This window comes from Lepidochelys kempii, chromosome 1 (genome assembly GCF_965140285.1).
Source record: "Lepidochelys kempii isolate rLepKem1 chromosome 1, rLepKem1.hap1, whole genome shotgun sequence".
Classification (NCBI taxonomy): Eukaryota; Metazoa; Chordata; order Testudines; family Cheloniidae; genus Lepidochelys; species Lepidochelys kempii.
Genome location: NC_136380.1, coordinates 202,771,369 through 202,786,835, shown reverse-complemented (window position 1 = coordinate 202,786,835; position 15,467 = coordinate 202,771,369). Strand labels below are relative to the sequence as shown.

At 45.9% G+C, this 15,467-nt stretch overlaps 1 protein-coding gene across 4 annotated transcripts in view; it reads left to right on the top strand.

Annotated features, from left to right (window-relative positions):
• Positions 1–15,467, top strand: part of LSAMP (limbic system associated membrane protein) — a 1,352,562-nt gene that overhangs the window by 1,180,060 nt on the left and 157,035 nt on the right. For all 4 annotated transcript variants that reach the window (XM_073308901.2, XM_078848314.1, XM_073308909.2 and 1 more), the window contains one exon: positions 3,557–3,682. In XM_073308901.2, coding sequence (XP_073165002.1) covers positions 3,557–3,682 — 126 coding nt within the window. The remainder of the gene's footprint in view (positions 1–3,556; positions 3,683–15,467) is intronic.

The following is a 15,467-nucleotide window of genomic DNA, read 5'->3' as shown; positions in this document are numbered from 1 at the left end:
GGTGAGCAGCCCCGGTGGGCCAGCCTATATTCCACCTTGGTTCCGAGGCCCGTCGGGGACATCAGTTGGCAGCTCCTTCATGGAGCTGTGAGCACGGGCACGTATTTGGCGCGGTTCACCCCTGTCCCAGATACTTGTCCCTTTTGTGGTGTGAGGGAAACCCTGGCGCATGTATATTTGGAGTGTGCCAGGCTGCAGCCCCTGCTCCAGCTCCTCACAAATCTCCTATTACGTTTTTGGTTGCATTTTTCCCCTCACCTTTTTATTTATGCACTCCCCATCCGTGGCCTCACAAAGTCACGGGATCTCCTAGTTAACCTCCTCCTGGCCCTGGCTAAAGTGGCCATCTATAAAACCAGAGAGAGGAGGTTGGCCGATGGAGTTTCCTCTGACTGTGGGGCCATTTTTCGATCCTCGGTCTTTTCACGTATCCGGGCTGAGTTCCTCTGGGCAGCGTCCGCCCACTCCCTTGATACTTTTGAGGAGCGGTGGGCGCTGTCCAAGGTTCTCTGCTCCGTGTCTCCGTCCGCGTCCTTTTGTCTGACCCTTTGATTGGACGAGAGAGTAAGGGACCCCAGCCCCAGGCATTGCTGCTCCGGACACCACCACCTTAGAGGGGTCCTTTCACACGTGGGTGCACGTGTCCCCCCCTCACCCCCCCCCAGATTGTCCACCCCACAGCCTGCCCCTCTTGTTGGGTGCTTTCAGAGGAAGGAATTGTTGGTGACACTCGGGCGTGGCGCCAGGTAACTCGAAGGGATGGAAGACCACGAGAGTCGATGAAGCCCCCTCGCTCTGGGCCACCAGGTAACTCGGAAGGGTGGAAGACCACGAGAGTCGATGAAGCCCCCTCGCTCTGGGCCCAGGCAAGCTTGAACATTTCCCTCCCCTGAAGCTAATGAGAAAACAATTGTGATTGGTTGCTTTGTTACTCATTGCATATGCTGCTGTTTTTATTTTGTAAGTGTGTTATGCAAATAAAAAAATCACTGTCCTGTAGCCATCTGGCCTGACCCTGTCACAGTATGTACAGTTGGGATTATGTTTTCCAATGTGTATTACTTTGCATTTATCAACACTGGGCAACAAAATGGCAGATGAAATTCAGTCACTCAGCCAAGCTCTACTGGGAGTTGTACACATAGCAGCCCTGTGCTCTCCACTTTTCACCTTGACTCTGAAACACTGGCCATGAAGTTGGGGCTAGAGACAGTGGTAATTCTGGACAATCATGGATGTTAAGGACATTCCTAAGAATGTGGTGGAACAGGTGGGCAGCCTTTCTTCCTCCCAGTCAATTTGTATGGGCATCTCTGCCTCCAAAGGGCCGTCAACCAACTTGGCCGGGGGAACGGAGCATTGGTCTGTTTACTCTGTGGTAAACAAAGCAGAAAAGGATCTTGTTTCACTCCCCATATACATTCTAAAGCTGAGAATGAGAGGGGTGGGGAGAAGAACAATCTTTTTACTGAGCTCCCCTGCATCCCCTGAGCTTGAAGCATGGATGTGAGACATTAATGTGAGAAAGGAGACTTGAACAATCTGTACTGCCTCAGGGGAAGACATAGTGGCCTAACCTTCAGGTACTTGGAGACACAAGTTCAAATCCTAGTGAAGTCAGCTCAACCCTTAGAATTCCCACAATAGACCAAATGTTACCTCTATGGAGGATTTTAAGGATCCTCAAAGGAAAGTCTTGTCCACTCTTCTGGATATTAAAGATTGCATGGTACTTTTTGTGAGACAAGGGTTTATTCCAGTATCCTTAACCAACATTTCCTTTCTCCTTATCCCCACAGTGTGGTGCATTGCCCTATGTTCTGGCTGCTGCCCTTCACTCCAGATTGGGTGAATATTCATTGTGAAGCCTATTGGGATATTTCTGGATGAAACATGCTACAGAAATATTATCACCAGCTGCAACACTCCACAACAGAGTTTGCTTTAGATAGTTAAGAACTGGAGGAGCTAGTTAGTTGTATTGGGTTAAAATCTGGCCACTTAGATCACAAATGAAACAAGTATGGCAAGCTGCAAGCTCAACCTATGGTGAGCAATTGTTTACATTGCCAACAAAACAGTGCCGTGTTCAGCAGGATGCCTTTGTCTGTGCTCAGGAGATGTAATAATAGCTAATACATAGCCTTGGCCTGTGCCCAGTGTGAGTTAGGAAGTTTGCACAGTGCCTCTAGGCCTGGCTCTGCAGAAGCCAGCTAGATGGGCAATCAGAACTGTAGAAGGACCCAGCTGGGCTGTTTTGAATGTGGAAATGAGATTGAAGTACTGTGACAGTTGTGGCACCTACTTACACTTTAGTGCTTCCCCAGTTCAGTCACGCAAGTTGCTTGCAAGTTCTGTGAGTACCCAACCCTTACCAAACATAAAGCAACACCAGCATGATAATAGCCTGTGATCAGAATGCTAGACGCTTGCACTGCACTGCAACACAATGTGATTGCCATAGGCAGATATTCGGAGCAGTGATATCCCCGGGGGATCATTCTTATAGCTGAGTAGTCAGGAAGCAGCTAACAGGAGGGTGTATTATTAAACATTCCTCTCCTCAGCCTTACTCCCTTGGTTTTTTGCTGGTTACTCTTCCAATTCTATATCCCCCTTCCATCCTCCCAGTGTGTAAAAGTTGTGCTCATTTGGCACACTTGCTGAATGCCACATCCACGCATGCTATGCTGCTTTATGGCTTGCATCTGCTGTTTAACTCCCCAACAACACTATTTACATCATTACTGAATTTATCCCCTTGGCATTCAAGGAATTGTGTAAGGCAGTAACCTTAGTCAATGCAAACTGCTTCTTAAGGGCATTCAGCCCAGCTGACTTTCCTCTGGCCTTGCCTATATCTCCATTCCACTTCCCCCTTTCTCTCCCTTGCTCCTTTCTCTCTGCCCAAGCCTCCCTACACAACCGTTCCCTATATCCTTCCATGTCATTGCTTACCCCTGGACCTCTCTCTCTGGTGCTCCAAGTGGCCAACCCTTCCTTCCTTCAAATCCCTTCTTTAAACACACCAACTCCAGGAAGCCCCCAAGTGATCACACACCTTCTGTAAGTGAGAAATGCTGGCATGCACGTAGCAAGCAAACATTAAAAGGCCCATGAGCCAGAGACTCTTCTCCATGAGCAATTTCCTGCCTTACAGTAACTCCCAAATAAATATCCATAAACTGACTGAGCACAATTCTGCTTCAGCATCAGTGGAGGCCTCACCTCCAGTAAGCAACTGATGATTTTTTTTGTCAGTACCTCAAGGTGGTCACTCAGGTCGGGCCTCTGCTGTCAGGTAGAAACATCCTCTGGATCATCTAGAGGATTCTGTGCCTGAATTGTTTTGCATCTCTATTTAGACTGCAAGCTTCTTGAGGCCAAGACTAGAACTTCCTCTATGTTTTCGGCAGTGGTGGAGCTTAACAAATAGTAGTCATAGTAGTAATTAGTTCTATCTGTGAGCAGGTTCAATGGCTGACTCTGGGTGTGTCAGGCTCATGGGGCCTCAGAACTCTGGGTAACCTGCTCCATCATTCTTTTGTCTTCACAGTTCCACCAAAGATCTCCAATATCTCCTCGGATGTCACTGTGAATGAGGGCAGCAACGTGACCCTGGTGTGCATGGCAAATGGACGCCCCGAGCCTGTCATCACCTGGAGACACCTCACCCCGACAGGTAAGTCACACTGCATAGCTCTTATGCATACACTGTGCTGGTGACCAGAGGAGGTTTCAATAGTGAGTTTGGCAGCTACAAAGAGTGATAAGTCCATGTGATGAGCAATGCCAAGGAACACTTTAAATGCATGGGGGGTATTTTGTTCGTTAGGCTCTACAGGACATAATAGTTTGTCTCAGGGAACCTTTTAAATGGTCTCCATTAGGAGCTGTATATGCTTGACCCTCTGTTTGCATCTTAGCTGTTCTCTTCATGTAGCTGCTGTAATTTCTGGTACCAACAAGGCAGACTGCAGGGGCAAAGGGACCACATCCACTAATTGCAGAGAGGGAGATCTTACTCATCTAATAAGAAGTCCAGTAGGACCCTTTGAAAACCACCAAATTGGCTTCCAATCCTTTTGCATCAAAGAGGAGGCATGTGGTGACATGAGTCGTCATATGCTACTTTCAGCTTTGTAGACAGCAGCTGTGCACCCCCTAAAGGATAAGATGGCGGAAAAGGAGGACCCAGTAAGGCACAGAGCAAGGAAGAAATCAGCCAGCTCTGCTCCATTATTAATTGCTCCTTTGCTATTGCAGCAATTGGCAGCCTTGGAGAGCAAACATTCCTGTCATTAGCCCCACTGACCCCCATGGGGAAGACAGCTAGGGAAGCAGGGAGTCTCCTGAGTATTCATCCCTTCAAGATTTATCACAGGGAAGAGAACAGGACAAATGTGCCTCTTCTTCGTCCCTCCCAATGCTTTTCTTTGAGGGGAGATGTTCTCCTCCCCTGCTCTCATTTATAGCTAGCTCCTGGTTCTATTCAAGTCAATGGGGAAAACTCCCATGGGGGCAGGATCAGGCCTTGAATATGGGATTTACAACAAGGTATTGTTTGTTTACTGTGGAAGGCTCCAGGCTGCCAGAGCAGAAACTTTCTTCAAGTGCAAGAGACTGTGAAACTAATCATCATCCTAGTCAGCAACCAGAGAGGGAGAGAGTCAGGGAAGGAGGAGAAAAAGAGATGGGAAGAGAGAGAACTCGATGGAATTAGAGATGGGACTCAATCCGAATGCTGCATCCAGCACACCCCTTCTCCCCACTCCAAATTTGGGGGGAGTTTAGATTCTACTCCACGTTTCCTGTCTTGCCCCCATGAGCCAAATCAGAATACTCCCACTCTGAACAGCTTTGGGACATCTGAAATCCAGACCTTTATTTTGTGGTTTTGGCCTATCTCTAGCATAAATGGAAGGAGAGAGAGTAAAAACACTGCCAGGAAGAGACGGAGGTGAGAACAGAGACCGGGAGAGAGAGTGATTTCTTTGTTGTGTCATCAAGTGCCTGGTTCTTCTCTTCTGTTATTGTCAATGTTGAGTGTGCATGTGCCACTGAGGTGTAGGAAAATGACCTATTTTTTTCTTTAATTAAGTTGTATATTTACAATCCGCTTACTCCCCAGGGGCAGTTTTGCTATAAGATGCATTTCTTATTGATCTCCTTGCTGTATCAGAATTTCAGTCTTCACCTCTAATTCTTTCTCTTCATATTCAAGTGGGAGACATTTCCTTGTCATGGGCCGAGCGTTTTTTAGCATTGTTTCAGTTAATACATGGATATTAGTTTCCATGAAGATTTAATACAAGAGTTCCAGATTTGAGAGATACCACCTATGTCAGTGTTCAGATCCTACAGTAATAGGCATTTTTGATAACTAGAGACTGTAGATCAGAGGTGGGCAAACTACGGTCCGTGGGCCTGTCCTGCCCAGCCCCTGAGCTCCCAGTCAGGGAGGCTAGTCTCCCGCCCCTCCCCCACAGCCTCAGTGCACCATGCCACCAGTGCTCTGGGCTGCCGCTCCTGCTGGGCAGCGCAGGTGCTGCGGCTGCGAGCTCCTGCCTCTCTGAGCAGCATGGTAAGGGGGTGGCGGGGGAGTTGGATAAGGTGCAGAGGGTCCCATGGGGCAGGCAGGGAGCAGGGGGCAGTTGGATAGGCAGGAGAGTCCCAGGGGGCCTGTCTGGGGGCAGGGTTGTGGATAGGGGTCGGGGCAGTCAGGGGACAGGGAGCAGGGGGCGGTTGGATGGTGGATGGGGGTGTGATCCCGGGGGACAGTTAGGGACGGGGGTGTGGATAGAGATCAGGGGGTCCCGGGGGCAGTCAGGGGACAGGGAGCAGGGGGTGGTTGGATGGGGTGGAGGTTCTGGCAGGGCAGTTGGGGAACAGGGGGTGTTGTATAGGCATGGGAGTCCCAAGGGGCCTGTGGGGGTGTGGATACGGGTCGGGGCAATAAGGGGACAGGGAGCAGGGCGGTTGGATGGGTTAGGGGTTCTGAGGAGGGACAGTCGGGGGGCGGGAAGTGGGAGCGAGCGGGGGCCAGGATGTTTGAGAAGGCACAGCCTTCCCTACCCGGCCCTCCATACAGTTTTGCAACACCGATGTGACCCTCAGGCCAAAAAGTTTGCCCACCCCTGCTGTAGATGGATGGTTGCTATATGCATGTGATCGATTGCAGAGCCATACAATAAATTGCACATGGCATGCCCCTTTATCTGCCTCACCCGTACTTTGCCCACTGATTGATCCACATCGGGATTACTTCTAATATGCCAAGCCAATTTTGGGGCTTTCAAAGAGTGGCCATTAAAACAACACCAAGGCTAGCCAGGAAAAGGTCCCCTGCCCCACCCCCCACCCCCCGCCTTTTTTTTTTTTAAACAAATGTGGAATTGCATCATTCTGAGATGCAGGAGGGGCAGTCCATGTTGCCTGGACTCTCATCCAGGCCTTCATCACCTGTCTCAACTAGTGAAACTTCTTCCTCTGCAGCCTAGACCAATCACATCTTGCCCCACCTCTATCCATTCAGAGCACAACTGCAAAGACTGTTTTCCTGGCTCATTGCTTGTCACCTCACCTCTCTCTTGGTGTCCCTCTACTGGCTCCCACTTCTCAACCACTTTAAACACACTGTGTTTTGTCACCTTTGAGATCATTCATGATCTATCCCCCTCCTACTGGTTCTCTTATGTGCTCTCCAGATGTTGATCCATTCTCCCAAAGGTGCCAGTTTTCATGGCCCATTTGTTAAATTTTACAGCGTGCAGCTTCATGGTTTCTCCTATGCTGTCCCCTCTGCATGGAAGGAGCTACCTGTAAACCATCTGCAAAGCCACCTCCATTGCCCTCCTTCAGATCCCTCCTTTAAACCTTTCCTCTGCCATAATGCCTACAAACAACCTCAGCAATGATTGGTCTGCTGAAATCACTGTCTGTCACACTGACCAGTATTGTCTCATTGGGTGTGTGGGGCTTTGTGTGTGATCTCCTATTAATATCCATCTGTTGTCTCATGTCTTATGGTTACATTATAATTTCTTCAGGGCGGGGGTTCATCTTTAATTTGTATGTTTTGTACAGCACCTAGCACAATAGGGCCTGTTTTAGTACTGAGGAACCTAGGCTTCAATGCAAACATAATTTATCGTTAATGTAATTAATTGACAATCCTAAATCTATTCTGGACCTATCCCACTTAGAAACATGTGTCTTGTCCCACTAGAAAGGATCTGGGAATCTCCCATTTCCAAGAGTATAATGCATTTGGTCCTAAAATCACCATAATATTAAACATCAAAAAGCTACCTTAGATAACTTTAAGTGGTTTCCAAAATGGTTTAGGATACGTATGTTTCTGTTCCTCTGAGCCTTGTATAATTGGACCTATGAAAAAACCATTGTGACGTTGCACTCCATAATGATTTATGGAAATACGCTTATGAGTGTGAATATAAGGTAACTGGAATATGCTTTATGGAAAAGGTCTCTTGTAAGGTGTCATTACAAAGCTTATAATCCTATCTGTATGAATGTATCATTCTTGTATTAGAAAATAGGAATATGAAGTATAACTCTGAGATCCTATTGTAATTATGCAAAGTGTGGGCCATTAATGGTGGCTTAAGATCTTGATGGTTCCCATTGACTAGGACAATTGGTTGTGAATGGGTTTATTTACCTGCAAACCTTCCTGTGTACTGACATGGGTAATGAAGAATGAGGTCTTACAGTGACATGTGACCATGTCACACACCCACCCCTTCTGCCTTATGCTAAAGCTATAAAAGGGGGTGGAGCAGGACGAAGGGAGTCTCAGTCATGAGAAAGCCCCTGCTTTTCAGCTAAGATGGCTGCTGGAACTAACAAGGACTGTACCGGGGAAAGAATTGGGCCCAGACTTGGAAGGAGTATAGTCTGTGAAAGAAGCTTATTGGAACATCTGAGGGTGAGATTTACCTGTCAACAGTTTCTTAATGTATTAGGCTTAGACTTGTGTATTTTGTTTTATTGTGCTTGGTAACTTACTTTGTTCTGTCCATTATTATTTGAAACCACTTAAATCCTATTTGTTTATACTTAATAAAATCACTTTTGTTTATTATTGAACCCAGAGTAAGTGATTAATACCTGGGGGAGCAAACAGCTGTGCATATCTCTCTATCAGTGTTATAAAGGGCGGACAATTTATGAGTTTACCCTGTATACGCTTTATACAGAGTAAAACGGATTTATTTGGGGTTTGGATCCCATTGGGATCTGGGTGCTGGAGACAGGTGACCTGCTGAGCAGTTTTTGGTTAAAGTCTGCAGTTTTTGGGCATGGACCCGACGTGGGTCTGTGTTGCAGCAGGCTAGCATGTCTGGCTCAACAAGGAAGGGTTCTGGAGTCCCAAGATGGCAGGGAAAACAAGCTCAGAGGTAAATTCAGCATGTTGGGTGACAGTCCCAAGGGGGTCTCTGTGTGACTGAACCACATCACAACTGTTATCAACCCTGGATGACCATCCCAGGTTTCTTTCTATAACCAAGACTGTGAGGTAGGTCAGGGGACTGGCAAGAAACCTGGCATGGCTTTGGGTGCTAGGTGGGAGATGCAGGGCGGGGCCCTGCTGGGCCTGCAGGAGTTAGGGATACTGAAGCTGGTGTAGGGGTTTGATGCAGTGATGGTGGCTGAATGGTGGTCTTGCTGCTGGCTTCTGAGGGTTCTGAGCTGAGCTTCTGGGTGGGTGGTTAGTAGAGTGGGGGAGTCTCCCTTCTTCCCTCCTCCCCATCCACACAGTGTTCAATTCTGAGGTGGTAGAAGGGCTGCTTCCAGGCCAGTTCCACAGCACTTTGGAATGATGCTGTTCCTCCCCTGCAGGAGTGCACTATGCAGAAACTGAGACCTAGAAACAGCCTCTGGGCAGACCAGGGGTGAAGCCCAGGCAGTCGGGGGCAAGAGAACCAGTTGCTGCTTTCTTCCTTGCCTGGGTTCCCCCAGGGCCCTATCAATGGTGCGGGGGTTGGTACTTTCTCAGATGGTTGGAGGTGACCCACTGGTTGAAAAGTCCTGATCTATTTTTCACATGTTCGTGGCTGGGTCACCAGGCTGCCTGATGCATATCAGCATGCAGGCCTCCTGGTGACAGAAATGTTAGTATTAGCACATACAGAAATCTAAAAAAAAAATATAATAATCTAAATGAGTTTTCCTAGGAACCAAAGTGTCATAATTTTAGGATATTGTATCTCACAACATGCCAGACCTAGAAATCGGTTTTGGATAATCACTGGAAAGGCAGCTCTGCATGGGGTAATGCTACTGTTTCTAGCAATGGCAAGTCGATCCTTAATACTGTCCCTGGGTATAACCCACTCAGACCAGTGGAGGTTTCATTCTCTCCTTTCACTTTATCCACATTTCTCTGGAGGGTTCTCTTTTATTTTTTCTTTCTAAACAGGAGCTATTTGAGGCCCATAGGCTTGGAATGTTAGACGCAGTTCTAGCGGAGAAGATAGATTAGTGAGCCAATTGAAATGAGTGCTGTAGAATATGGCTGGATGGTGTAACACATGATTGCAGAGCAAAAGGAATTCATTCCCTGGTCATCACGCCTACATATGAGGGCTAATGGACAGATAGAGAGATTTAAAAAAATCTCAGGGAGCAGAATTACCTTTTTGTTTTGTACACTAACCGAAAGGTGTGGCTGGCTTATTTCTCTCTTCTTTCATTCAGTTTATCCATTGCACACTTTTTGGCTAATCACCTGAGTTAGTACTGGAAGAATGGAATTATTTCTTGCCAGCTGGAAAGTGGAAGAGAAGAATTCAAGTGATAGGAAAAGATGGACCACTGCTCATGCAGTGGAATACAGGGACGCTTCTCATGATGCTTGGATTCCATGGGGATGGACTCTCTAGAACTACCATTCACAGAAAGATAGATGGGTGCATGCGGGAAGTAAAATTCTTGATTAAAAAACATTTTATTCTTTGCCTTCGCTCCCCCTCCCATCCTTGGTGTGGAGAAAAATCAGACATTTTTCTCACATCAGCTACAAGTTTCCAAGCCCAGAAGCTGCCTGTAGGAAGCTCCTTTTCCTCCCCCATGAGATTGCTAAATTGTGACTTGCTGTTGCCTGTATCATTTGAAGCAAGGAAAAAAGAATCCTTTAATAATTCAGATGGCAAATATCAATGCAAATCAGCTTTAATTCTTGGTGGTACTCTGGAAATGAAAACTGAAATGTCATTCCTTGGGATGTCATCAGCTCCCAATTCATTCTTCATTGCTGTCAGGGTGGCACAGAGATGGATTTTGAATGAGTAGTTTGTGACCCAGGGACCTCTGAATGCCAACTGGCAGAAACCACTTGCGGGATGTCTAGGGTTTTACAGGGATCCCCTGGGTCAGGTATGCACACAGTAGTTCACCCAAGGGTGGCATGTAAAGTTTATACTAAGAGCCAGTAGCCTTCTGGTCAACATAATTGTGAAACGTATGTAAGGGTAATATTTGAGATGTTATGCATCTATACTAGAAATTATGTTTCTAACGCCTTGAAATAAAGGCAGGTCACCAAGAGGTGACATGCTTCAAACAGGTTTCTTTTAGGTAGGGAGTAACAAACACTTTTATCTCCCTCTCTGGCCATTTCGGTATGGCATATTGTATACTCCACAGTGTATCCCTACTTGCATACTGAGCCACAGGCTAACCAAGAGACTGCAAAATCTCCAAGAAAGGAGTATACAGGAAAAAACAAACAGGAGGAATCCTGTTTGAATAAAGACAGTGGGTTGTTGGGATATATCTGGGAGTGCAGAGGTATCCGCTGGATCTTTCACTGAGGAGGCAAGCTGGCAGTGTGATTTGTCTCATGAGTGGAAAATCAAAGCCAAGCCTGGCTGGAAAATGCTGAAAGGACTTTGGGTGAGCGTTGCTGTATAAGACATGAAGGTATCTAGTAAAGTAAGTCTAGGTTCTAGACTGCATGTTTTATGAATATGTTTTAGATGTAACTATTTGTTAACAATACTACTACTTGCTGTCACTCAAATCTCTGTACTTTGTTAAATAAATGTATACTTGTTTTCACTATAAACATATCTAAGTGCTGAGAGACAAAGTGAGTGAAATAATATATTTTATTGGACCAACTTCTGTTGATGAGAGAGACAAGCTTTCGAGGTGGAGATCTGGGAAAGGTACTCAGTGTCACAGCTAAATGCAAGGTGGAACAGATTGTTTAGCACATATTCTAAGGCACCATTCAAAGTAGAGTGGCCTGTTAACACCTCTACAGTCCTAGGACAAAAGAGTGGGATAGTGGGTAACAGATTGTTGTGATAAGCCATATGTCCAGTGTCTCTGTTCATTCCATGAATTTTAGTGTCTAGCAGAGTAATGAATTTAGGCGCCCAGGCTTGTCTTTTTAAGGTGTTGTGTAGGTTTCCTTTGAAGATGAGGACTGAGGGGTCAGCTATAGAGCGATCACTTTGAACAGAGTTCACTCACAGGTGATTGGGTGTTTTTGTCTTTTTATCATTTTCCTGTGAAAGTTCATTTGAGAGCATGGTGATTAGCTGGTTTCAGCCACCTAGTAGTTGTTGGGGCATTTAGTGCACTGGATGAAGTAGACGTGTAGCATCCATAGATCCTGAAAGCTGTTCTGTGGGAAGTGTCTAAGTGGTATGATTTAAACAGAGTAGTGATTTGAGGTGAAACTGGTAAGATGAGTGGTTCTGGTTCTTTGGAATCAGCGTATCTGTGGAACAGTTTCTAGGTGCTCCAGGAAGACCCTCAGAGACCTTGGAGGTTGGAGTGTGTCTATTGCTCACCTGTAGAGAGACAGAAGGGTCTGCAAGGCCTAGAGGGGAGTGTTTGTGTTGGCCGTGGCCAGTGGAGTTGAGGAGCTGATCCAGGGCAGGCACAGACAAGGTCTTCTCATGCTAACGGCATGTGCTAGCGTGGGGCCTCAGAATCCTGGGTACCTCAGAAAGTGTCACATAGATGGAGAGAAAGTAACCCCAGTTCCCCAGCAGAACCATTTTCCTTTTTATTCTTCAGGCTAGTGGACTGTAAAGCCAAAACATCCTTGCTATCCAGTTATGGAGAGTCTAATAGTCATTGTCTATCAGTTGGAACTAATGGAGTTATTCCTTTATCTTGGATGGCAAAGCTTTCACCTGGGAATTTTTGGGACCTAAGTTCTAATTCCATTACCACGTTCCTCTTCCCTACCATTTTATTGATATCTCTCTTGCCTGGAGGTGTTAAGCCTGCTCTACAGTAGATCACCTGGCATCTTGGCTTGTAAAGTTAACCCATGGTAATATGATGGGAACCACCTGAATTGGACTTGGCAGGAAATTGTGCTTCATTTACCTAGAGTGGGGATAAGTATCTATGACTAGCTATATAGAGTGGATACATTTATCAATTGTCACTGCAGGAAATCTTTCACTGGGGATATCCTGGCTCTCTCATCTCCACAAGAGGCAAAGTCCCAGCTGCTCTTCCCTGTGACACAGTTTGGGGAGATTAATGGGGTTATGTTGCATGTTGTCATGCCCTTGACATTTTTTTTAAAAGTACACCTCTTTTCTCATGAGATGCAAACCTATCTGACACCTGTTATCTTGCCACTACCCAGGCATGGTCAGTAATGCCAAGGCCTTCCTTGTACCATCTGACACACTGCCATTCAGATGTGGTAAGAAGAGGCTATAAGGCCTCTATCAGACAGCACACCCAGCCTTGGTCAGTGACGCTAGATTACAGTCTATCCTCTCTGAAGCAGCTCCACTCAGATCATGCCCTGTGACCTGTGATCCAACCTCTCTGTGCATGGTCAAGAAAAGAACCCAGTAACTTAGTTACTGGCAGAATGCAAGTGGCACCTTTGTTTGAGAACACACTGATTGTACTGTGTATTTTTCTGTACTTGGGTTTGTTCAAGCTAATGAATCGCTCCTTCCTCCCTCTCCCTACCCATTCCACTCCACCTGCTGAGCTGTTTAATGCCACCCTGATCTCCAGTCTCAGGGACTTTAAAAACTGAACATGAAAAAGCTTTCTTATTACTATCTAGAGATATGCAATCTAAATTCTCCCTCCGTCTTATTCAAAGGTATATTAAATGCTTGGTTGATTTAAGAACATTTTTTTGGTGATCTTGAGGACAGTAAAGTGTTGTTTGCACTAGAAATATTTACCATTTTAATAAGTGAGTTTACCCCTAGAAAGTAGGCCTAAGAACCACTTCAGTCTGAATCTGTTTAATGTCAGTATGGAGGCAGGCTAGCTGAAATGGTTCAACTAGTCCTTCCACTGCTATCCCACAATGCATCAGTTGCCTTCTGAACTCTCCCAGAGTGTGCTGCCGCTTGGTGCTGCGGCTGGAACTGTGGTAGAGGTACCTATAGGGCACTGCAACTTCATATGGTTTTAAACAGCACTGGTATGGCAATGGGGCAAATCTGCATCGATCCTTAAACCCGTTCAGCATGAAAGACTTCTGCCAAACCAGTTCCATTGCAAACAGCTCAATTCTGTGGTTATGTCTACACTACAGAGCCTATGATGACACAGCTATGTCTCCGAGCTATGCCGGCATAGCTGCCTAGGCAGAATGCAGCCAACACCAACAGAAGAGGTTTTTCTGTCAGTGTAGGAATACCACCTCCTCAAACGCTGGTAACTATGTCAACACAAGCCCTCTTCTGTCAGTATAGCCGTATGTATGTGGGGGTTTTTGTTGGCATAGCTATGTCCATTGGGGGTATGGGTTTTTTTCACACCTCTTACTAATGTAGCTATGCCTATGTACCTTTTAAGTGTAGACCAAGCCTAAAATGTAGTCAGAGTGTATGATCTCCTGCCTAGTTCTGCATTAAATCTCCAAGTATCTTCATTCTCTGTCCACCCTTCATGACCACTATGTAGATCGGTGATACGACTCTGAAAAGAACACCACAACTCCTCTCAGATCTCTCTGACCACCAGGCTGTATCTAAAATTAGGCAATATGGCTCAAAACAGGAGCTAGGATACTCTGGTGATGAGTGTGTTATAAGAAGCTGAATAGAACAGAATAGAAGCAACATTTTTGCAAAACCCCATTCCATTTAGTGGTAGAAACAAAGAGGAATGAGAAGGCCTGTTAAACATACTGGACTGATTCTCTCCACATAGGGAATGAGCAAATCTCATTGAATCTTAAAGCAGTCACACTCATGTTTTGAGAGGGTAGGAAGTAGCTCTATGTCCCAGCACTATATGTAATAGCGAAGGAGTATTATATAATACTCTTCCTTTAACATGTAAGTAGACTGTGGAAGTCACAGCCGCAAGGAATCACTCAAGCCAAGAACTTATCAGGATTCAGAAAGGGATTGGACACTTCTATGGATAACAAGACTATCCAGAGTTATAATTTATGATAAAAGTATTGGAAGGGATATTAAGCTTCATGCTTCAGTGCTTAACTGTTGGAGATCAGGATAATTCCTAATGTGGAAGGCATAGTATCCAACATCCCAGCTGTTCCGGATATGTGAAGTGTGTACAGGTCCCTTTTCAGCACAACTCCCAGTAGCAAGGAACCAGGAAGTTCTAGGAAGGAGCAAGATTGAAGGTGGCTGTCTGGCCCATGTAGGGGTCTCTCAAGCACTTGTCTAGCATTTTCTCCCATTATTGTTCTTTATATCTAAAGACCCAACAACATGCTTGGTGCTGCACAGGACACCCAAAGGAAAAACCAGGGCCTGCCACAAGAAGATAACCAGCAAACCCCTAGCATGGACCATCAAAAGCCATAAATACTAGGTGATGGTGAGTGAAAAGAGGATTTTCTGGTTATCTAAATCCATTTGGATTTAGTCTCTGTCTCTGCTGCATTCTCAAACCCCCAGGAACAAAATCTTGAGGAGGAAAAGTATTGTATATACATCTGGGGTTTTGTTTCTTGTTGCTGCACCAGCTCCTCCAGTTCTCCACTCCACCGCCCTTCCTTGCCTTTGCACAAACAGGGAGTGTAGAACTTAAACGTATTGGACCGACCCCCGATTTTTAGGAGGCTTGGGGGAAGACTGGTAATTTTAAACCTCATTTTTTTCTACTTTCCCCTCAACTAGAATTTTTGCCAGGATTATGGCCTCTTCTTCACAGAGATTTCCCCAACACCCCCCACCCACCCACCCCTCCAGGCCTTCTGCAGTCACTGTTGGTTTGTTTTTAAGAGTCTTGTGAAATTTCTTCGGCCTGTCTTCATTTTTCCCAACAGTGTGAAAATGGACACCAGCTCACAGAGAGGCTGGGATGCAAGCCAAAGTCTGAAATGTTCCAAGGCTTCTCAGAAGACATCAAAAACTGTCAGCCTCTTTATTCTCTTCCTGGTGTCCCAACCTCTACCCCCTTTTTTTACTTATAAGAATTCTCTCCTTTTCCTGCATGGCCTGGGAGCAGGAAAATATCAT